Source organism: Lolium rigidum, chromosome 3 (assembly GCF_022539505.1).
Source record: "Lolium rigidum isolate FL_2022 chromosome 3, APGP_CSIRO_Lrig_0.1, whole genome shotgun sequence".
Taxonomy (NCBI): Eukaryota; Viridiplantae; Streptophyta; class Magnoliopsida; order Poales; family Poaceae; genus Lolium; species Lolium rigidum.
The window spans coordinates 350600558-350624833 of record NC_061510.1 but is presented as its reverse complement, the minus strand read 5'-3'; the positions used below and the strand labels follow the sequence as shown (position 1 = coordinate 350624833).

The window sequence follows — 24276 nt, the reverse complement described above, 5'->3', positions numbered from 1 at the left end:
TATTGATCTTACCCGCAAGTTGTATACACATGTCGCTGTCCGGAACCAATGGCCCCGAAGTGACAGAAATCGGGACAACCGGAGGGAATGGTAGCGATGTGAGGATCACATGTGTTCACGGAGTGTTAATGCTTTGCTCCGGTACTCTATTAAAAGGAGTATCTTAATATCCAGTAGTTTCCCTTGAGCCCCGGCTGCCACCGGCTGGTAGGACAAAAGATGTTGTGCAAGTTTCTCATTGCGAGCACGTACGACTATATATGGAACACATGCCTATTGATTGCTTTGTACTTGGACACCGTTTTATTATTATCTCGCAAATGCCACTGCTATGATTGTTACATGAGTTTCTCTCATCCATGCAACGCCCGTTCATCCGTCCCCGTGCCTACAGTATTTTAATCCTGTTGTTTACTAAAATCACTACTGCTGTCTTTGTTACTCTGCTGCTGTTATTTCACTACTGCTACTGCTATAAAACTATTACTACTGATAAACTCTTGCGAGCAAGTCTGTTTCCAGGTGCAGCTGAATTGACAACTCCGCTGTTAAGGCTTCCAAGTGTTCTTTGTCTCCCCTTGTGTCGAATCAATAAATTGGGTTTTACTTCCCTCGAAGACTGTTGCAATCCCCTATACTTGTGGGTCATCAAGACTATTTTCTGGCGCCGTTGCCGGAGAGCATAGCTTTATTTGGAAGTTCACTTGGATTGATATTGTTTGCTGCAAATTCTCCATCATGGGTAAACCTCGCAATACTAAGATCGCCATATTGCCATCCACTACAAGAAAAGGTACAATTCTGAGTACCTCCGCTACACTTGATTCACCATCTGTGATTGATAAACTTGTTTCACCGCCACATGCTTCACATGCGGGTACTTCGCTGAATCTGAAAACTCTCATAATATTGATAATATTTCTGCTGTGCTTGATGATAGTGGTTCATTGGGATCCTTTCTAGATGCTACGATTGCTAGGTCTAGACAAATTGAAAATACTTGAAACTCCTAATGCTACTACACCTGTTAATTCACCTGAACTTGATTATTCTAGTGATGATCCTGATGAAGATTATGTGGAGCTCAATGATGATTTTATTGAAAAATGCAATGCTACTACTGATGCAAGAAAAATTAAAAAGTTGCTTGCAGAACATGCTGTTAGATATAAACTGTCTTCTGATCCTAAGTTTGCCACATCTCCTATAAACATTAAGGATAAAGATTATAATTTTTCTCTTGATTTATCTCATATAGCTATTGTTGAGAAAACACCCTTTTGTGGTACTGAAAAAGAAAGTGCTGTTGAACATATGACTGAGTTATCTACTCAAAGTAGCTTGTTTTCTGATGATGTCAAGATGCGTACTTACTTTGTTGCTAAAATCTTTCCATTCTCATTAAAAGATGACGCTAAAACTTGGTATAATAGTTTGCCACCTAATTCTATTAAAAGTCCAAAAGAATTGCTTGATGTTTTCTTCCGTAAGTACTTTCCTGCTAGTGCTCAACATATCGCTCTGCAGAGAATTTATAATTTTGACCAGGAAGATGGAGAGAAATTGCCTGAGGCTTGGGCGAGATTTTGTTCTCTTATTAGAGCTCGGCCTGATCATGATTTGGAAAAGCATGATTTACTTGATATATTTTATAGTGGATTAACCATTGAGTCTAGGGCATACCTGGATAGTTGTGCTTGGTTGTGTTTTCGGGAAAAGAACTCCGGACGACGCTGAAGAATTATTGGCTAAAATAGGCCGGAATCATGATGATTGGACTACGCTCGAACCAACTCCAACGCCAACATTGAAGAAGAGGGGTATGATTAAATTGAATGATGAAGATATGAGGGAAGCCAAGAAGTCTCTCAAGGAGAAAGGTATTAAATGCTGAAGATGTGAAGAATCTTCCTCCCATAGAAGATATATGTGAGATAATTCCCCCTTCATCCATGATTGAGGTAAACTCCCTTCAACGCTTTACTAGGGAAGATATTCCGTATTCGAAACCTCCTGCACAATGCTTAGATGAGTTTGATAATTATATTGTTAAGCAAGAAAATTTTAATATGAGAGTAGAGAATCATTTAATGGAAAATTCTCGAGCTATTAGTGAATTGCATGATATTGTAGAGAGAACCTCCAATGATGTTAAGATGCTTGTTAAACATTTTCATATGGTTCAAACTCAAATTGATCAACTCACTAAAGTGCAAAATGACTTGTTGGGAAGTAATTCTAAAGAGAAACATGCTTATGAAGTAACAACTAGAGGTGGTATCTCTACCCAGGATCCTCTATATCCTGAAGGGCATCCCAAAAGAATTGAACAAGATTCTCAACGCATTGAACCTAGTGCTCCTTCTAAGAAGAAAAAGAAGAAGAAACATAAAAATGTTGTAGAATCCTCTAAACCTGCTAATGATCCTAATAGTATTTCTATTTCTGATGCTGAAACTGAAAGTGGTAATGAACATGATAATGATAATGATAAGAAGGATGCTTCTGATAAAGAAGAGGTAGAAGAAGAATCTGAAAAGCATGCTAAAAATAAAAAGTACACTAAAGAAGATTTTATTGCTGAGAAACATGGTAATGAAAGAGAACCTTGGGTTCAAAAGCAAATGCCTTTTCCTGCTAAGAAACTAAAATCAAAGGAAGAAGAACACTATAATAAATTTTGTGATTGGATGAAACCTTTATTCTTGCAAATCCCTTTGACTGATGCTATTAAATTGCCTCCTTATTCAAAGTATATGAAAGATATTGTTACTAACAAAAGGAAAATCCCCAATGAGGAAATTTCCACTATGCTTGCTAATTACTCTTTCAATGGCAAAGTTCCAAAGAAGTTGGGCGACCCAGGTATACCTACTATTCCTTGTTCTATCAAGAATAATTATGTGAAAACTGCTCTATGTGATTTGGGAGCCGGTGTTAGTGTTATGCCTTTTTCTCTTTATAAGAGACTTTACTTAGATAAGTTGATACCTACTGATATATCTTTGCAAATGGCTGATAAATCTACTTGCTATTCCTGTTGGTATATGTGAGGATGTTCCTGTTCAAGTTACTACTAACTGCTTGATATTAACTGATTTTGTTGTGTTGGAAATGCCTGAAGATGATAATATGTCTATTATTCTTGGGAGACCTTTTCTTAACACCGCGGGGGCTGTTATTGATTGCAATAAAGGGAAGGTTACTTTCAATGTTGATGATAAAGAGCATACCAGTCTATTTCCCCAAGAAGATTGATAAAGTATGTGGAGTCAATACTATTTTTAATGTGAGAACTATCAAAGTGGGAACTATTGATTGTCCTATATATGAGCCTAAAGAAGAATATCAAACTCTCGTGATTGGATCCATATCAATACAATTCAAGGTAACATGATTGATTTGAGGTTTATTTCTTCTTATGCTATGTAAAATTTATTTGGTGGCAAGACTTGATCAACCTTGTTAACGAATACTTTTTATATGCATAGAGGAGGTAAACAACATCTCTTTCTTCCTCCACTTGCTCTAGTTGCTGTAGCACTTTTAATTTGCAAAGTTCCTTAGTTATTTAAAGATTTCAAAAAATTTCCTGACCAGTAATAATAAACTAAATACCCAGAAATGTGCATTTTTCAAAGTTTTCAAAAATTCGCAAAAATTATACCGTTGGTCCTATTTTTCGACGAGGCACCTGGGAGCACCAGAGGATGACCTGTGGGGCACCCCAGGGTGCCACACCACAGGCCGGCGCGGCCAAGGAGGGGGGTGCACCACCCTGTGGTGTGGGCCCCTCCTTGCCCCACTTTGCCATCTCTTTCTCCCAGCATCTTCTCTCTCCCGAAAAAACTCGCACCAGGTTCCTCTCACTCGCGTTTTTGCTCAAGAGCTCGAGATTTTTCGATCTCTTTGCTCAGCCCAGATTTCTGTACGAGATTTGGCACATTTGCTCTCCGGTATGTGACTCCTCCACCTATCCAAGTAGAATTTTGTTTGGTTGAGTATATCTTGAATATTTTGCTGCAGTAGGTAACATGTTTAGTGAGCTTGCATGCTTGTTCTAAGTTGTATAAACTAGTTTTGATGCATGATTAGTACTCTAGCAAGTTCCTATAGTAGTTCCCCTTGATTATATGTCACCAAATCAAATTTTATATCACTGGTTGAAAATTTCAGAGAAGAGATGAAGAAGTTCAACTTTGGAGAGTTGTTCAAGAAAGGAACAACCAGCACCGGGAGGCCTTCTAGGGCCGCCACCCGGCTTAGGCGATCGTACAATGAGGATATCATCGCGCCTAGCTTCGCGCCCGAAGAGGACAACGGGGCTCCTAATGCTTCATCCTTCCCATGTTATGATTTTCTGACAAATGCGGGGATATTGGATGATTTCTTCACCCTTGTCAACAAGGCGGGCTTAACCACCTACGTGGGAGACGAAAGGGAGCAATACTACATGCTCACCAAAATTTTCGTCGAGAGCTTCCAGTTCAACAATACGCAATATGAGCCAACAGTTGCATTCAAGATCTATGGTAATCCTGTTACTATGGAATTGAAAGAATTTTGTCGTGCATTGGATATTGCCCCTGTAGGTACAGCAAGTAGGATTGATGACAACCCCCGGGACTTGTTGGAGCTCTATCGAGGGATCACCGATGATGATTGTCGCACCATTCAGCGTGGCAAGATAAGGAACATTCAACTCCCCGCCATTAAGTATTTTGCATATTATATTGCTACTAGCATTCTTGGTAGGGAGAACACTAGCAATATTTCTAGTTACCATCTTGCTTTCTTGAATATTGCACTTACTGGTCGGACATCTTATCACCTTGGTTCTCTTATTGCTCGCCGCCTGTCTAATAGGGGGCCTATTTTTGGAGGAACTATTGCACTGCGCGTTTTAACATATTTAAGACTTCCTCTTGATCCTAATGATGTGCCATTGATCCCTAGGAGACTCGATATTGCTGCTATGAAGAGTCATCATTTTGTTACCACTGATTCTACTTTAGATAATATGGTCTATAGAATGTTGTTTGCTGACGGGGATGAGAAGGAAATCCCTCTTCCCCAACCAGGTTTGTTCGGTATTGACGAGCAATCATGGTCGTGCACTAAGGAGGAGGTGGATGAGCATATGAAGATACAAGACTTCCACCAGCGGCATGACTCCGAGGATGCCGAGGCCTCCCACGACTACACCGTCACGTATCCGGGTGCTTCTTCTAGCACATACCCGGAAGATGATCCATCTTCGTCGTACTACGGAGATACTACCTCATGGGATCGATGGGATTGAACTCCACTTAGGCCAAAAGCCTAAGCTTGGGGGAGGTATACCGGCATCACTCATTCTTTGCATATTATGGTTGCTGGATACTTGTACATACTTGTTTAGTCTCTTTGAGTGGTTTTCTAATGAGAGGAAGATGATATTTGGGGAAGTGCTGCCTGAAAACAGATTCTGGGCTGTTACTAGAAAAATTCGTGCGCACAGCCAGAACGTTATTTTGAGTTTCCAATTTTTGTGCAGGTTCCCCAGGTTGTTATCTAACTTTCATTAGTTGAACACTTTTCGAGCTGAGCAACGTAAGATTTTTGTAAAAATCGATTTCTGTACTGCTTGTCGAGGTTTTGGCAGATTTCTGCCATCTAGCTTTTCTGTGTTTCTTTTAGTTTGCTATTTCTTGTTTTTGCTTGGTTTCTTTCCCAAAACACAAAAAGACCAAAAATATTTCTGTTGTTTCTCTTCATAATTTGTTTGCTTTGGTTTCTTGCATTTGTTTCGCTTTATTTGCTATTGCTAGTTTGCTATAAGAAAACCCAAAAAGATTTTGCTTTGTTTGTTTGTTTCCTTTTGTTCTTGTTTCCAAATTCGAAAACACCAAAAATATTTGCTGTTCTTCTTTGGTTTGTAAAGTTCATCTTGAGTTCAATGGTCTTCGGTGGCTGGAGCGTGGTTTTCATTTCATATTATCCAAGCTACACAAGTGAAAAGGCAATAATGACGATCTACGACAATTGGATTGTGGTGAGAGGCTGGTATGAACTCTATTTGTTTTCATTTTTGTACATATACTCATCCATGTGAGCATGCTTAGTTGGTTCATGTGAGGTATATGTTATTTGAGAAAGTCTAGTAGTTTATGATCTCTCATGTTTAGCTCCAATCTATTAATATGAGTAGCATGTCATGGATGTTTGCTTGCATTGTTTTATTCATAAGTAAGTATGGCATTGTGGTATCCTCTTCTGAATAATTCATTTATATCGACTTGGCACATGCTCACGCATGCATATGACTGAACAAAAAGTCAATTAAGCCTTGATGATTTATATTGCTTCAGAGTTCTTGTATCACTTTTATGCCTCCGTTAATTTATTTTGCCGCAAGCATGATTATGACGATTCTTGCTCTCTTGATTTGTCGCTCCCTAGTCTATTGCTAGCCTTCACTTGTACTGAGTGGGAACGCTGCTCGTGCTTCCAAACACATGAAAACCAAGTTATTCCAGAGTGTCCACCATAAATACCTATGCATGGCATTTCGAACCATTCCAAGTAAATTCTCATGCGCTACCTTTAAAAACCTTCAAAATGCTTCTCAATTTGTGTTTATGTTTCATAGCTCATGAGGAAGTATGTGGTGTTTAGCTTTCAACCTTGTCATTTACTTTTGACGGACTCTCATATGGACTAGTGGCACATCCGCTTATCCAATAATTTTGCAAAAAGAGCTGGCAATGGGATTCCCAGTCCCGAATTAATTAACTTAAATAGACACTCCTCCATGGTTTGTGATTGTTGGACGGCACCCGAAGGATTCGGTTAGCCATGGCTTGTGTAAGCAAAGGTTGGGGGAGTGTCATCATCATAATAAAACTAAAATAAAAAGGCACTCCTTCATGGTATGAGATTGTTGGCGGGCACCCGAGGATTCGGTTAGCCATGGTTTGTGAAAGAAAGGTTGGAAGGAGTGCCACCCAAAAATAAAAATTCATGGGAGCCGCTCTTGAAAGTCCGGTTGGCGAGGTAGTTAGTGTACCCATTACCATTCGTTGACAACAACAAACACCTCTCAAAATAATTTTACTCCTATCTTTATAAAAATGAAAAGCTCTAGCGCATGTTAATCCCTGCTTCCCTCTGCGAAGGGTCAATCTTTTACTTTTATGTTGTGTCTCCATTATTTCTTTGAGCACTATCTTGAGAGCACAACTGTCATTCTTAGTATAATATGCTTGTCTCAAAATATGATTGATTGTGGTATAACTTTGATGCTTTTATCTTTGACAATCACTACTTCTAGTCTTTCTATGAACTCCGGAGGTGCCGGGCATTTATGTTTTGCCAATCAAATACAGGCAAGCGAGATACCACTTTATCATACTCTCTTATGAACATTGCAATCCTGCTTATATACATGATTCATGATGCTTATTATTAATTGTTGGTATCTCTCCATGATTGACATAGTTGTTAGATGATCTCATTTGCATGTGTCTCATTATGAATTGCTTAAGTATTAGCCATAGCATGAGAATATATACATCATATGAGCAAATGTGTTCGTGAAAGTTCATTTATCGCTCAGTTGTTAACTGAATTGCTTGAGGACAAGCAATAAGCTAAGCTTGGGGGAGTTGATACGTCCAAAACGTATCTACTTTCCCGAACACTTTTGCTATTGTTTTGCCTCTAATTTGTGTATTTTGGATACAACTAACACGGACTAACGCAGTTTTCAGCAGAATTGCTCTGGTGTCTCGTTTTTGTGCAGAAATCCAACTTTCGGGAAAATCTTCGGAATTTATGCAGAAGGCCCTATTTTCCCAGAATACTGATGGAGCCAGAAGGTCAAGTAAGGTGGAGGCCCGAGGGCCCCACACCATAAGGCGGCGCGGCCCAGGGGGGCCCGCGCGGCCCTATGGTGTGGCCCCCTCGGTCGGCCTCCGACGCCCTCCTTCGGACTACTTATTGGCCTCGACCTAAAAACGCACGGGGAGAAGTCGAAATCGCCAGAAACCCTCCAGAACGCCGCCACATCGCGAAACTCCGTCGCGGGAGCCAGAAGTCTCCGTTACGGCACTCCGCCGGGACGGGGAATTGGAGGAGATCATCGCCGCCATCACCGCCAACGCCTCTACATCAACCAGCCATGTTTCCCCCATCCATGTGTGAGTAATTCCCCCGTCTGTAGGCCGAAGGGGATGGTAGGGATTGGATGAGATTGGTCATGTAATAGCATAAGATTGTTAGGGCATAGTGCCTAGTGTCGGTAATTGGTACTTTGATGATATTGTTGCAACTTGTTATGCTTAATGCTTGTCACTAGGGCCCGAGTGCCATGATCTCAGATCTGAACATGTTATTGTTTCATCATGATATTCATTGTTTATTGATCTTACCTGCAAGTTGTATACACATGTCGCTGTCCGGAACCAATGGCCCCGAAGTGACAGAAATCGGGACAACCGGAGGGAATGGTAGCGATGTGAGGATCACATGTGTTCACGGAGTGTTAATGCTTTGCTCCGGTACTCTATTAAAAGGAGTACCTTAATATCCGGTAGTTTCCCTTGAGGCCCGGCTGCCACCGGCTGGTAGGACAAAAGATGTTGTGCAAGTTTCTCATTGCGAGCACGTACAACTATATATGGAACACATGCCTATTGATTGCTTTGTACTTGGACACCGTTTTATTATTATCTGCAAATGCCCTGCTATGATTGTTACATGAGTTTCTCTCATCCATGCAACGCCCGTTCATCCGTCCCCGTGCCTACAGTATTTTAATCCTGCTTGTTTACTAAAATCACTACTGCTGTCTTTGTTACTCTGCTGCTTGTTATTTCACTACTGCTACTTGCTATAAAGCTGTTACTACTGATAAACTCTTGCGAGCAAGTACTGTTTCCAGGTGCAGCTGAATTGACAACTCCGCTGTTAAGGCTTCCAAGTGTTCTTTGTCTCCCCTTGTGTCGAATCAATAAATCGGGTTTTACTTCCCTCGAAGACTGTTGCGATCCCCTATACTTGTGGGTCATCAGCCAGCAACCCAAAAGGAGAGAGCTCCCGCCGGCGCACCTTTCGCTTGGATTAGGCTTAACTTTGGACAACCTCCGCCGGAAGGGGCCAACGAGGATACTATCAGGACGTACACCCGAGTGTACTTGTGGTACATGATATCAAGGACTCTCTTTGCTGACAGTGGTGGAAAGTTGGCCCATTGGTGTTGGCTCAAGGCGCTTACGGTGTTGGAGCGCCGGTGGAGTTGGGGAACAGCGGCACTTGCCTACCTCTATCGACCGGTGATGATTTGTTGTATGTACTATTCTTCTATAGTAGGTTGCCTACCTCTACCTCTAACCAAATGTCTTATTTTCGCAGTTGGACGAAGCTTGTCGCAGGACTGGGAGCGGCGGTATTGGTGGATGTTTGCTCCTACTTTCTTGCTATTGAAATTGATATTGAAATTGCTATTGTTGTGTTGAAAATTGCTATTGAATTTTCATGTTTTTAACACAAGTCAACGTGTGGCGCCCATGCCACTGGCGCCACACTGCACTGTGTGGCGCCCATGGCGTCGGCGCCACATATGTTGATTTATATTTCGAAAAGTTCCAGGGGCTCCGGACGCTTGGTCCTTAGCCGTTTTGGCGAGGCTCTATATGTGGCGCTGGCGGCATCGGCGCCACACTGTGAAGTGTGGCGCCCGTGGCATCGGCGCCACATATAGAGCCTCGCCAAAACGGCTAAGTCTCAGACGCTTTGTCTTACAGTATGTTTTGAGCAATTACAAAAGCAGCGGCGCCACACATGCTGCCACGTCGGATCATCGCACCAGCGTAGCGTCGAGGGCGCCACGTCGGCTATGTCAGTGGCGCCCCTGCGGCGCCACACTTCCATGTGTGGCGTCCATGGGAGGAGCGCCACACAAAAGGGTTAGATGGGTGAAATAGTTTCGCCGGAGGGTCAGTTTGTGCTATAGTTTCAGAAAAGGGTTATTTTTGTGTAAATCGCCTCGGCCAGAGCGTGATTAACCACAGAACATTTATTCTGTAATCAAAAGTTCAATACATTTAAGAGTTTGGCAACTGATATGTTCTGTCCCCTTTCCTCTCTGATGTGTACAGACTCCACAAATTTGCTTTTTGAAAATCCTCTTTGGTATTTCGGGTTTTAGCCACAAATCGGCCTATTACCAACCTGAAATGTTAACCGAGAACAGTTTTTAAATTTTAATTTGAATAAGTATGTAGCATATCTGTATTTCTGGTTAAATTCAAGTAATTTAAAAAAAGTTTTAACCAACGGATTATGTTCACAAAAAAACGTGTGACATATTGTGGAAAAAATAGATTTATTTTTCGAAGGTCGAAAAATCGACTAGCTTAGAAAAAGTGGTTTGATGCAACCCAAACGATCCTATTTCTAAAAATGTGATTTTTCGACATTCGAGAAACGCTTTAGGAATTTTTGCACACTCTCGTATCCATTGTAAGACAAAGTGTGAAGGTTTTTTTTAGTTTTTGAATTTTTATGAAAATAAATTATTAAATTTTAGTTAAATTCGAGTTGGGGTAAAACAGAAGATAAATAGAGAACCCTGCTTAGATGTGCCATGAGTTTCTTTCCCGCGTCCATGCTCCACGTTAATGGGCTTAGTACAAACCGGCATATTACCTGTCCGGAATATTAACCGAATTTAGCTTTTTAAATTTTAATTTGAATAAATCTGCAGCACATGTGTATTTAGGGTTGAAATCATATAATTCAAAAAAGAAATTAACCAACGTATTATTTCCTAAAAAACGTGTAACATATTGTGGGAAAACAAAATTAACAAACGTATTACGCCTTTCGTGTGTGTCAGAACTTACCTGACAAGAAATTTCGCTACCTTAGGACCGTTATAGTTACGGCCGCCGTTCACCGGGGCTTCGGTCGTCGGCTTCCCTGTCATTAGTTCACCAACTTCCTTGACCTTCCGACACTAGGCAAGTGTCAGCGCCCATACATGGTCTTACGACTTGGCGGAGATCTGTGTTTTTGGTAAACAGTCGCCCGTGCCTGGTCACTGCGACCCCCTTTTGTGAAACAAAAAAAACAGCCCATGAAAAAAGCTAGCGAGAACAACCCACGTAAAGCACCAGCAAGACGGACGGGAGACACGTAAGACAACAAACCGACATGCTGCATAAATCTTAACACAGGAAATCTAACCGTTAAAAGGGGTGACTGAGATCTGATTTTTCAGGCACCTGATTTCTAGCAAAACCCTTTTTTTAAGTAGAGTCCCCCAAAGTTACCCACTTAATCTTCCCTCTCAAGTACTCAAGTTGCAGCTTGAGGACAGAAAATCATATTTCTCTGTCAGATAAATCTTTTCTTTTTGAACGGGAAAGTACACAGATTTACATAAAGGATCCTCAGAGAAAACGAAATTACAACCAAATCCTCTAACTTTGCAAACATGATCTCAAAATAAAAGTTGAAAACGCGATTGGGTCCTTCGTCTTCACCGCAGCAACCGACCAATCTCCAGATTCGGGCACCAGCTACGCCACCGGAGACTATACCACTTGGGGCGAGGCGGGCTCCCGCATCGAGATCGAAGAAGATCCTCCACGACGGCACGTAGGCTTGGAGGAAGAAGATGCATAGGTAGGTGTTGCACCCGAGCACGGAGTGGTTGCTTTTGCCAAGGATAACGATGGCGCAAAGCTGCCGACGTTTGGGCACTCCGCAGAAATCAACAGCTTCTGATAGCCAAACCACAACATGGGCTCCACTTCCATCCGGAGCTCCAAGCCGAAGGAGATCTGAATCGAACCTATTGTTCAAATCCTTCCCATCACCATGAGAGCAAGGAAGGAGAAAAAAAAGCTCCAGATATCGACGGCCTAGAGCACCACCGAGCTTATTAAAGCAGTCCCCACCGGATCCCCTAAATCCCAACACACACATCTAAGAAACTTCGCGAAATTCACCCTTTTGTACTAGTGAGGATCTAGCGGCTTCAAGGGCACATCCTGATGCCTCTCATTCTCAACGGGCAACTACTCAGGGGCATGCTCCTGTTTTAGCACTTTGTGATTAACACCAACCAGATCGATCATTAGACTGATGCATCATACTTAAGATACAATTAGCAAACAATTGTTGTTCCTGAAGGAAGTTTCACAATAGCTATTGAGTCTGGCAAAAGGTAGTAATGTGAAAATGCATATGTTGTGTAGTGTGAAGGTCGCCCCTTTTGCACTCAGTAGTCAATATATATGGTTCTCCAAGTTCACAACAACAGTTGTTTGCTCATGATGGGGAGTCTAGCGAGGCTCATGGGCTTACCTACCATATCAATTTTGCGCATTTTCAACTTATGACCATAGTTTACATAATGGTGAAGGCGGGCTCACATGCATGCCCGCTGAAACTTAAAAGCGTGGATTTGTACTCTTGTGTCAAATCATGCATACTGATACACTATGATTGTGATATGCATTACATATATACATCTTCAAGGAACCTACCATTGTTTTACACATGTGGAGCATCAAAAACATATACACTTTGGTACACTAGTATAGTAACCACAATCGCACATGGTACAAAAGACCATGCATCACACATGGTAGGAAAATTATGTGTGATGTGGTCTTCACTGCAAATGGATGGACAAATCAGACTATGTAAGATGTGTGTGGACATCAAGTAAAGAAAAAAAAGGAAATTTTATGACATTCCCAAATGTCTTTGGATCATCCGCTTGGGTTGATCTAACGACTGGTGATCTATTACCACTGGGTAAGATCTTTATTTGACCTTTCCAAGGGTAACGATGTCCTTGCACATAACCACCTCTTGGTTGGCGAGAGTTAAATAAAGTAGCTTTAGAGAAGAAAAGGAACATTTCACACAATATCATGCTGTATTGATGTCTAATTGCTTGAGAGAGGAACTCTTATTTAAGTTAAGAGTACATCTCAACTTGTGATGCTTCTATATATAACGCTAAATTACTATATAATTTTTAATATTATTTACAACTTGGTACCAGCATTTTTTGTCCCAGTAATTGATTTCCTCTACATATAAATATATGGTTTGTATTTTTTAAATAGTTTAATCTGATTGTGTTCTTTGACAAGATTCTTACCGTATTATGTAAGATGTTTTGCCATTATGAAACAGAGTGATACATTGTAACTTACAAAGCAAAGGCATGATCTATGTGCTTCGAGTTCCAGGTCTCGGACAAACTAGGGAAAGGAAAAAAGGGCTGCGGAAACATACGCAGCAGAGCTAGCCATAAGCTGCGAACGGCTTCTCTTCAGAGCTTGACTTTGACCGAACCGACAGCCGTGATCCTGGTGCTTAGGCTCCTCAACTCCTTTGTAGTCGTTACAGATGCTCTCCACAGGCGGGGGGGGGGGGGGAGCTCAGGAGCTGAAGGCCCTGCTTGCCCATTTGCTGCACCTCCTGCGGGGAGAGGTTGACACGATGTTCACAAATTCCCTTCACGTGCGAAGGTGTGGTAAGGAACAGCATAGAAGCACAGAACATCATTAGGAGGATGATTGCAGAACTTACTGCCAAGGGTCGTCACCAACAAGGACATCGTCCTACGACGAACGACGAATACAAGCTGCCAGCATGATCTCATGGGTCTTCCAATTGGCCCTCAAGGGCAAATAGGCGACCCAGTTCTCCACATAGTTACTAAACCTAGTGATATCAAGTGCCCTTCCTTAGGTTCCAGACTTGTAAACCTGTTATTGTTCAGACATCAAAAGGTGGATTGGTATAAGATAGCAAAATATCAGAGCACAAGATTGTAGTTTCTTACACTAACTAAGCATCATGATTTTCTGAATCATCTGTTAACGTTTCAGATTCTCTACTGCACTTCGATTCTTGCATCTCCACCTCAACAGTAATCGCATTTGTGGGCTTACTGTTTTCTGTCTCCATCCTTCTTACCTTTTCTTTTTGTATGGGACGTAGCTCGTACCTGCAAGAACATAACATGCTTTCAAAATGTTGATGCTGTCAATGACCCATGGTAAAAGAAAATGAGCAGCTACAGTTAATGTTTTTCTGACCACTGCACGTTTGACATTTTGGTCTACCAGTTGTCATTCTGTTAGCCTGAATTATGGAAGTCCGGCATTGTGTAGGCAAAATGGCTAGCACAATTATGCACTTAAACATGGGCGAAAGCAAAACAAGATAAAAGCTTACGGTAAGATGTAGCTCCTGGAGAGCAGGAAGTATAATGTCCAGAACTGCTCATCCTTCATGTGGCGGGGCCACAGGTCATACCGGATCGTGGCGAGTTCCTGCAGCGGGCAGTTCAGAGCCGGAGAAAAAAGTGGCCATGGGACAGGAGATCAGCAGGGAAACCTACCTTGGCTCTGGCGAGCACGAGGACGTCGTGCCGCTGCTGCCAGTACGAGAGCTCGCCGCCCGCCGCCTCCGCGGAGCCACCTGCGGCAAAGCACAGTCAGAAACCGGGACGGGCCGGTATCGAGAGGGGAAGAGGTCTGGAGGACTGGAGGAGTGCCTTGCTGGAGCTGGAGGGCGGACGACTTGAAGGCGTCGGGGGAAAGCGTCCGGAGGAAGTCGAGGAGCTGCGGCGTCACGCCGAGCTCCTCCTCCTCCTCGGCGGCGGAGGGGGCGGCGGGTTTGCTTGGGCCGTCTCCGCTTCTGCTCCGGCGGCGGAACGGCCACGTGAAAGAGGCGACGGCCATGGAGCAGGCGCGCTGGGACGCGAACCGGCGACGACGACGACGTCGACGGCGATCTGATTGAGCTCCGAAGGAACAAGGTTTCGTCCCGAGTTCAGCGAGCCTCTCCGCAACGAAAAGGAAAAAAAAAAGGAGAGAGCACGACAGGATGCAAAACATTTTCTTGGACCCGCTGGGCCGTCTCTGATTTCCAAGCCCAACTACGCGAATCACCGCAAGCTCGTACCACAGAGGCGTCGGATGCGAAACTTTAGTCCCACCTCGGAAGTTTAGGAGCAGCCGGAGCGGTTTATAAGGCGGAGACTGAGGAGAGGTAGCACGACCTTACTTGAACAGGATCTGTTCTATAGGATCGTACCGTTGCATCCTTTACCAATAAGGAGGCAAGCACTTAAGTCTGGTTGATGCATTCTGACCTCTGGGCCAGAGCGTGATTAACGGCCAGGGTTCTCCTGATGGGAGCAATCCGACGGCTGTAGAGGATCGTTCCTGCCCAGCTAACCCTGGTGCAGGGTGGCCCAGAGGTTGTCTGACAGGCTCCACACCTTTTTTGTGTCTATCCGTTTTGCTATTTCGGATTTTAACCACAAAATGTTCCTTCTGTAATCAGAAGTTCAAAACATTTGAGAATTTGGTAACCAATATGTTGTGTCCCTTTCCTCTCTCATGGCGATGGAAGCGAAATGCATTTTGTGATGGTATTCTGACCTCTGGGCCAGAGCGTGATTAACGGCCAGGGTTCTCCTGATGGGAGCAATCCGACGGCTGTAGAGGATCGTTCCTGCCCAGCTAACCCTGGCGCAGGGTGGCCCAGAGGTTGTCTGACAGGCTCCACACCTTTTTTGTGTCTATCCGTTTTGCTATTTCGGATTTTAACCACAAAATGTTCCTTCTGTAATCAGAAGTTCAAAACATTTGAGAATTTGGTAACCAATATGTTGTGTCCCTTTCCTCTCTCATGGCGATGGAAGCGAAATGCATTTTGTGATGGTATCTCTAAAAAACCCTTTTTTGTGTCTATCCGTTTTGCTATTTCGGATTTTAACCACAAAATGTTCCTTCTGTAATCAGAAGTTCAAAACATTTGAGAGTTTGGTAACCAATATGTTGTGTCCCTTTCCTCTCTCATGGCGATGGAAGCGAAATGCATTTTGTGATGGTATCTCTGTGTGTTCGCTGCAGAGGACAAGAGTTACAGTTCTGAGGTTACACAGAATACACAAAATTGCTTTTAAAAAACCCTCTTTAGTATTTCAGGTTTTAGCCAAAAAAGGCTCTTCTTTAATCAAAGCATTTGATTAGTTACACACTCGATTTGCTGTGTCTTCCCCCTCCAAAAAAAAATAGTTGCGTTGCATTTGATATCGTTTTTCTCATACATCAGCACCCCTCCAAAAAAACAGTTGCATTTGATATCGTTTTTCTCATACATCAGCAGAATATATGAGGATGCCAAATATTTTGTCCCTACATTTCCCAAACGCTGTTATTTTCGTCAATCACCTAAAGTTTACGCAATACAGTATCTGCAAGCAAAAAAAAATATCAAAGCTGTATAGCTATCACATATTATCAACGGCCTCTAGAAGCAGTGAATCTCCTTGGAGATGGACTCGCCCTCTTGCTCGCTACATGCCTACGCTCCCCTTCGTATGGCAAGACATCGTCTTCGCTGCCATCATCCTCTCTGAATTCCCTCCGAGCTGGTCCAGCCCTTCTGCTTGATACATGCTTGCGCTCCCCGTCGAATGGCAAGACATCGAATTCGACATCATCGTCATCTTTCCTGAATCCCTTGCGGGCTGGTGCCTCCCTTCTGCTTGATACATGCCTGCGCTCCCTTTCATATGGCAAGGCGTCGTCTCCATCATCACCCTTCCTGCTATTGCCAGCGTACCCCCTCTGGGCCGGTGACGCCCTTCTACTCGGTACATGCTTGCGCTCTGTTTGCATCACCTCTTCGTCGCCATCGTCATCTTCATGAGCGTCGAAACTTCTGCCACTGTCAGCTCCCTTGGTGTTTCTCCATACATCATACCCAAGCTTACTATCCTGGGTATCATCTTCAGGGCGGTCGTGGCTGCACTTCTTGCACTCCTGGTTGCGACGGAAGTTCACAAAGTCACATCTATAAAGGGAGATAATGTCTGATTAGTTCATAAGCAGGGAAGGGTACCAAATGGGATGAGTGTGAAGTCACATACGAGGGGCATTCCCACTCTCCAGGGTTGAGCTGCCTCTTTGGCCGATGCCCTTCACATTTAAAACACATCTTGTTGCGAGAGAAGTTCATAAAGTTGCACCTGAAAAGCACATTCAAATGATTAAATAAAATAGAGCAGTGCTGAAAAACTAGGAGAAAAATTATATAGGACTAGGTAATTACTGTGGACAGATCCAATCTCCCATTTTCATTTCAGTGGTGTCTGCTTCAATCTTCTTTGGTCCAGCTTCTTTGCATTCGAGACATTGTCGATTCCGAGCAAAATTTAAGAAGTTGCAGCTGGCAGAATACAGAAAAAATTATTAATGAGACAATAACAAGCAACTAATAGAACAACTTCCTTTCCACACACGCAAGAAAATAAAAGTAAGACAGTGGGACGAAGAAGAAAGGCCACCAATTAAACTTAGCTTTCCCACAATAGTATAAATATAATATAAAAGGCACCAAATAGAAAATTGATCATAAACAACATGCATCCCATCTAAATGGTGCATTATGACCCGCTGACGAAATTTGCACAGGTTCTGAACCTCCTAGTAATAGTTGATTCTAGGATCCAATCAAGGTCACTTTATGTTTTGGGACAGAGGGAGTACCAACAAACTTTAACTACAGCCTCAGGGATGAGGTTTATAAGTTGATTTTAGAAGGTTCCCTTTGCTTCTGAGATCACCTCCTAATCTTTTATTAGATACTATGGATATGCTAGGAAGTCGAGAATCCTATAACAACATTAGGTATTTCAAGCTTGCATCTGAATTTTGTCCAAGTTTCCATGGAGAGACTATGGCTGAACATGCAAATAGACTTGGCTAAACACTGCACTACAGTAGAATATATTATGATATAGAAAATAAATCCAGAACTGATTTACTTCAAAAATTCTTTCGTAAAAAATATATATTTGAAACTGATGCACGGGTTGCAGCAAGAGCTTGATGATATTTCAGGATGTAGACGGACACGTCCGTGATATCCGTAGCGTCATTTGCTCAAGTCGCTTAAAATTATTCAGATGTCCGTGATGTCCGTGTAAATTAGTTCACCTGTCCGTGGACTTCCGCTGGTTATCACGGACGGAGGCCGAGGTTCCATTGGTGAGGCAAGGTTCTTCCCGCATCGATGACGGCCGTCCTGCCGGAGGTTCTGGCTGAACGCGCGCACGGCAGCCTTGAGGAGGTCCTCGCTGAGGCTGACCCCGAGGTGGCCGTCGGCATCCTCACGGTGGACGGCGGCGGCGTGCGCGTCGTCGTAGGCGCCGATGTGCGCACGCACGGGGCAGCGCAGCTCCATCTTGGCCCGGGACCTGAAGACCAGGTCGTTGGTGAGCAGGGCGGCGGCGCCGCCACAGCGGAAGAGGCAGTTGCCGAGCATCATGTACTTGTCGGTGCCGATGTACTAGTTGGGGGCGCAGGACTCGGAGGTGACGACGAGCGCCATGGTGCGCGGGCGGGTGAGCATGACGCGGCGGGCGAGGTCGACGGATACGAGCCCCACGCTGCAGCCCGTGCCGGAGAGGTTGCAGGCCATGACGTCCTCGCGCATCCCGAACCGACTGACGACCCTGGCGGCCAGTGAGGGGGCCGGTGAGAAGGAGCCGACATTGAGGACTAGCAGGTCGACGTCGCGTGGGGAGACGCCGACCTTGGCGAGGACGACCCGGACGGCGTCGTCAAAGAAGGCGTCCATCTTGTCGAGCGCGTCGTAGTGGGTCGCGCACTCCTCGAGCAGGTCGTCGGAGGGCTTGTGGCAGGCGTAGTCGAGCAGGTAGCAGCACTCGCGGCGGCGGCGGGCGAGAGCGTGCCAGGCCAGGTCGGCCATGGCGTGCGCGAGGAGGAGCACCGAGGCGAGGGGGCGCTCGGGTCAAAGGGGCATGGCGCCGACGAGCAGGGAATCCAGCGGCGGCCGGCGGCCAGGGGCTCGGCGGCGGATGCCGTCTGAGACCCTGCGAGGATCTCCTCAGCGGCACAAAGGAGATCAGCGGCCTGGCAGTGGCGAACTCTGTTTACTCGATCTGTTTCGTTCGTAGCTCTTCCTGTATCTTGTTTTTATTTTGCAGGAGAGGCGGGCCTGGCAGGCTCTGCGGACGGTGTCCGTAGAGTCCGTATCAAATACGCGGCCTCTCCGTATGGCCGTTTAGCTATTTTAACGGACACGGACAAACAGGTTTCATGGACGTCCGTGTCCATTTGCATCCTGAATGATATTGCTAAGGCGCATTGGGTTAAGTATAGTAGAATACACTGTAACTGAGCAAAATCAAAAGCTGAAAGTGCAAATAATAAAACAGAAAAAATAGGACAATTTCACCAAGAAATTCAGAATTTTTAACATGGTAGGAGCAAAATCTAGGACAAAAACCTGACCGCCATACAGTAATAACAAAAATAAATCCAGAACTGATATTACTTCAAAAATTCTTTCGTAAAAAATACTGTATATATTTGAAACTGAGGCACGGGTTGCAGCAAGAGCTTGATGACATTGTTAAGGCACATTGGGTTAAGTATAGTAGAATACACTGTAACTGAGCAAAATCAAAAGCTGAAAGTGCAAATAATAAAACAGAAAAAATAGGACAATTTCACCAAGAAATTCAGAATTTTTAACATGGTAGGAGCAAAATCTAGAAGAAAAACCTGACCGCCATACAGTAATCAAAAGGGGTATTCTGAATCATATAAAAGACGCAGTAAGAAAAGGACAAAATGAGTTGTGGTTACTGGTACATGAGAGGATATAGCGACTGCATTGAAATGGATATTTTTTATAAAACTGTGAAAGCATTCTAATGGGAAAAGTGATCATCATACCACAAAGAACAAAAAATACGGCCTTATATAATATAGCATGCAGTAGTTCTATAATCTTATTATCTGTGGCAACCACTAAACAGAACTAGTCAAAACCTGTGCAGATATAACTGATGCTTTTTTTAGGGGAAAATTAACTGATGCTAATGATGGTATTGGACACCAACGTTTACACAATGTGAGGTGACTGAACCATTGATCAAAATGAAAAATGAATATCAGCACGCAACTAATTGTCAATCTATGTTCTCATATGTGTCAAAATAAAAAAATAAAAAAAATCTTAGGAATCTCACAGTGCAATGTTAAGAAAACAAACTTCAAGGTTCACAAAACAGAAGCAGAGAAGAATAACACTCAGTTAATGTAGCAAAACAAACTTACTTTGGGCACAGCCAATCACCCTTCTTCATTTCAGTCACAGCTGTTTCTCTACCATTTCCAGCTGATACCCTAGACTTTGCATGTGATTGTGTGCCCCTGCCAACCTTGGTCGATGACTCCTTCTTGCTAGAAGTTTGAAATACAGGTTCAGGAAGAGAAGGATCAATTGTCGTGTCACAAAGCATTGTAAGATCCGAGAGAAGCTTTCTTGCAGATTCTTGCACACCCCCGGCAACAGGATTTTCTCCTGAAAGGCTGGTCGGATCTATTGCATAAGTTAGGAGTACGCGCACAACATCAACGGTCCGAGCAGCTTCCTCAGCATTTGGAATGACATAGGCTTTATCACAAGATCCACGTAATTTGCAAACGCTGCATGCCTGTATTAAAGCAGAAAACATGACTGTCCTTTTGAGATCAAAATAAACTGAGTACAGAAAGAAACCTGTTGTATGTTAAAACAAAATTAAGACTAGTTACAAGTGGAATACATGCTCAAAAGGAACGCTTTAACTTACATCGCTTTCGTCAACCTGCACAAATTCTCTCAGCCTTTTTGCAGAACAGACAGCCTTTCGGAAGATATTGGGACATCCACACTCAACAATAGCTTGAATATCCTGCTTTGGAAGAGAGCTGCGATAATAATGCAGTCAAATTAAATTCCAATAAAGCTAGAAACATATATACAGAGAGGTATTAGGCATAAACAGAGAAACAATCACAGAACCACTGCTGAAATGTCGACAACCAGGATACTAAAATTAATTACAATATGACGTTCTGGATAATATTAATCTAAATGGAAAGGTTGTTAGCATCTGGGTTGAATCAAAGACGGTAGCGATCACAGTTTAGGACCATATCACAGTTCACAACTGTACAGTGTTCTTCTTTGCCATCTTGCAAATAATCTGACTATTATTCACTAGAATCTTGGTTTTGTTTTGGTGCCATCTGATGCTATCAATGTCAATTTGAGCAATCCCCTGATTACCAGATCATTTAAAAACTAAAGTTAATATTTGTTATTTTGGACCTTTGTGTCTGAGTGTCTTCTAACAAGTACTACATATAACATACAATTTGAACTGCACTACAGGACGGAACCGAATACACTAGATCTGAGAGCATGCAGGATTCTACCATGCTAGGAGAGCCGAGTACTGTGACTCGGGGTACAATTTTAAGACATACTGATATTGTGTTGGTGTGATCATAGAATCATAAGATCCTATGACTAGGATCATAACTATAACAAATGTTTGACAAATAGCTGCAGCAACGAATTTAGCTGATGCTCCAAGACTGGCATCATCGGAATGTGCCCTTAGAATATACTAAAGTGCGGAACGGAAATGGAGTAGAAATTCCACAGCTTACTAACTAAAACACCCAAGCCAGGTGAAAAAAAATACATGGGGAACTATTGAGTATGTTATACTTCAGGAACAGATCAAAGCCCAAATTATCAGTTTTTGCTGCATTTTTCACTCAGCCACAGACATGACCAGTTTCGTTGCATCCAACCATTATAAGAGAGAGCAGCATACTCCAGATTAAGTGAGGCCTCGCAGACTATATGTACAGTATGCACCAAAATAAAGTGCAATGCATGAACAGAAGTAAAATCCATCTCGCGGGTTCCCAACCTGAGAAGATCGAAGCGCTCGCGCGCGAACTTGAGGCACGCGTTCTTCACCCTGTTCTGGTCCCTTACGACGTAAGCGTCGGCCGTGGCCACCTCTCCATCTCCAGCGGCGCCCTTGGCAGCATCCGAGCCGGGGGGAGGGGGGCGCTCGAAGTACCCCTTGGCCCGGAGCTTCTCGAGGAAGTCGCCCCACTCCGGCCACGGGTGGCCCGTGGACACGGCGGCGACGGCAGAGTAGGCGACATCCAGCGCTTCGGGGGCGGTTTTGGTGTCGGCGGTGGCGGCGGCGGCGGCGGAGCAGAAACGTGCGGAGAGGAATGGCCCCGGGAGGCGGCGGGAGGCGGGGGGCAGGAGGGGCGAGGAGGCGAGGCGGTAGAAGCGCCGGAAGGAGGCGCTCATGGCGGTGGTTAGGAGCTTGGAGGAGGCCATGGCAGATGGGCGTGTATGGGATTCCTCAGATGAGCATGGAGGCGGGGTGAGAGGAGAGCAGAGAGGGGAATGGATAGAAGGATTAGGGTTTAAAGGGTTTAGGAACGAGAACAGCGTTGTTGCACTATATAGAGTCGTTTTCACTTCGAGAAAAATAACCAATGATATAACATTAACGTTTTTTTTTCTCAGGTAATAACATCAAAGATCTTGATAACATAGTCTATGTTGGGTGTACCATCGCAGGATTTTCGCGAAGTATCGTTGCAAGGACATTGATGTAGTATTCATGATTGATCAATTGTAAGTTAGTATGTGTTAAAGCATAGTTTATAATTTGTTGTGAGATAGTAATAATCAAATTAAGAAGGTTTTTTTTTAGTAAACACACTTGTAGCTTACGCGTATATATTAGGATGTAAGGTGGCGGAGCTGCAGAAACAATTTTGGACAAAAACCCTTATATTTTTTTTAAAATGAAACCTTTCTTAGGTTAGCCAGCAAAAATAACGAAGGATTGTCCAAATCCTGGACGGGCCACGGCCTAGGTCGGCCTCAACTTAATTCCGCCCCTCTGTAAGGTAAACATGCAAAGACAATACCGAGAGGATACAGTTGCCTCCACCAACATACAGAAAACCATCAACCCAAAAACAACCTTGTTGCCTTACTCAATATATCCCAACTAGCTTTAGTTTCTTCATTGCTAGTTGTGAAGATTTTGAGATTTTGTTGGTTGACATTCATTAATATACCTTCAGAGAAAAAGGAGTCATTGGCTATATATATTTTTTAGCAAGAATTCTTTCGGTATATCTTTTGATTTTCTCTTGGATATCATGTCTTCTTTATTTCATCTAACTTTTTGTGTGTGGATGTTTCTTTGTGGATTTTTCCATCATGATTTTTTGTCCACTTAGAAACTTATATACATAAAAGTGTTAATCTATAGTCTTGATATCCTCGTTCTTTGCCGACCATCTTTCTTATCTTTTTGGTGTTGGTGGTGTTGCTAAGAACTTGATTTATGAGTGCTTGATTTACTTTGATTGCATCTTCATGCATTCATATCTCATGAATGTTTTTGGGCTCAAGTTTGTCCTAACAAGCGTATTGATTGTTATCAATACTTTATTTCTTGTTTGCGTTCTAATTTTTTTAAAGGGAGTTAGGATTTTATGTTTGTGCATATTGTATTCAAATGCAATAATCCTAATTTATGAACCTTGGGGAGCTTCCTTATTTCATTACTATCTCTTTCATTCATGACATCTTGTTTTTGTCCAATTGGTTCTTTGGATTTTTTGATTGCTTGCTTCATTCGTCGAAGTTTCTTCACCGTATTATATGTTGCAATCTTTGATCCTCAATGTATCGTGTTTTCCTCCATGTATTCGTTATTAGATATGTGCATTTGATTTTACTCATATTATGAGAAATGCACGCCTTGGGGATGAACTCATACTATATTGGCCTTTCAATTTGGCACCCATTTTGTCACTTGTTGACAATGGAGGAGAAGTTTAGAGGGTTTAATTAAGGAAAATGGTTTAATACTTAAGTTTGGTTTGTGCTTAAGTGTTTTTCCAGATATTGCGTTTTCATGTTTGGAGGTTTTACCGGTTTGATTTTTACAGATAGGCCAAACCTTTTATATTGTTGTTCTTACTCAACGGTTGGACTATGATTTTTCTATAAATAATGTTGTAGAGCTCGTTGTCGTGATTCCAACGAGCCCAAGATCATCGAAATCGGAGTCCGGATGCAAAAATTGTCGCATTTTCGGCGTCTGGCTCGGCATGCCGGGTGCTGCTGCCGGGTAGGTCGGCAGCCAGCCCTGTCCTACCGGGCTCAGTGCCAGGTGGCTCGATTTTTTCGCCCAAACGGTTATATTTTTTAGGGGATATAAAAAAGGCTTCTTAATTCCCCATTGTTCTAGACCTTCTTGAGCACGTTTTTGGCCACCATTGTTGAACCTCTTGAGGTTGCTTTCTCCCCTTTCCCTCCTATGATTCTTGC

General features: G+C 43.2%; 2 protein-coding genes and 2 non-coding genes across 4 annotated transcripts; 2 read left to right on the top strand and 2 right to left on the bottom strand.

The window, feature by feature from the left end:
* Positions 1-13857: 13857 nt before the first annotated feature.
* On the bottom strand, positions 13858-14756 carry LOC124700586. Its single transcript, XM_047232679.1, has 4 exons — positions 14576-14756; positions 14414-14487; positions 14248-14345; positions 13858-14017 (listed from the first exon to the last, which is right to left on the bottom strand). The coding sequence occupies exons 1-4, from the start codon at positions 14754-14756 to the stop codon at positions 13858-13860; spliced, it is 513 nt and encodes a 170-aa protein (XP_047088635.1).
* A 315-nt stretch (positions 14757-15071) lies between these two features.
* Positions 15072-15292, top strand: LOC124705062. Its single transcript, XR_007003909.1, has one exon. It is a non-coding gene; the product is annotated as a small nucleolar RNA U3 (small nucleolar RNA).
* Positions 15293-15446: 154 nt separating this feature from the next.
* On the top strand, positions 15447-15578 carry LOC124704765. Its single transcript, XR_007003655.1, has one exon. It is a non-coding gene; the product is annotated as a small nucleolar RNA U3 (small nucleolar RNA).
* Positions 15579-16156: 578 nt separating this feature from the next.
* LOC124697212 (zinc finger protein VAR3, chloroplastic-like) lies at positions 16157-22533 on the bottom strand. The gene is made up of 7 exons (XM_047229835.1): positions 22496-22533; positions 21830-22381; positions 20696-20813; positions 20178-20557; positions 17140-17256; positions 16958-17056; positions 16157-16881 (listed from the first exon to the last, which is right to left on the bottom strand). The coding sequence occupies exons 1-7, from the start codon at positions 22531-22533 to the stop codon at positions 16326-16328; spliced, it is 1860 nt and encodes a 619-aa protein (XP_047085791.1). The 3' UTR covers positions 16157-16325.
* Positions 22534-24276: the final 1743 nt, after the last annotated feature.

Coding starts and splice junctions, on each gene's coding strand:
- LOC124697212 (XM_047229835.1), bottom strand. CDS start 22,533: ATGTCCTTGCAACGATACTTCGCGAAAATCCTGCGATG. Junction 20,814..21,829: donor GAGCGCTTCGATCTTCTCAG/GTTGGGAACCCG, acceptor TTATTATCGCAG/CTCTCTTCCAAAGCAGGATA. Junction 20,558..20,695: donor TGCAGGTTGACGAAAGCGAT/GTAAGTTAAAGC, acceptor GCTTTAATACAG/GCATGCAGCGTTTGCAAATT.
- LOC124700586 (XM_047232679.1), bottom strand. CDS start 14,756: ATGGCCGTCGCCTCTTTCACGTGGCCGTTCCGCCGCCGGAGCAGAAGC. Junction 14,346..14,413: donor TCGTGCTCGCCAGAGCCAAG/GTAGGTTTCCCT, acceptor TGCCCGCTGCAG/GAACTCGCCACGATCCGGTA. Junction 14,018..14,247: donor TCCAGGAGCTACATCTTACC/GTAAGCTTTTAT, acceptor ATGTTCTTGCAG/GTACGAGCTACGTCCCATAC.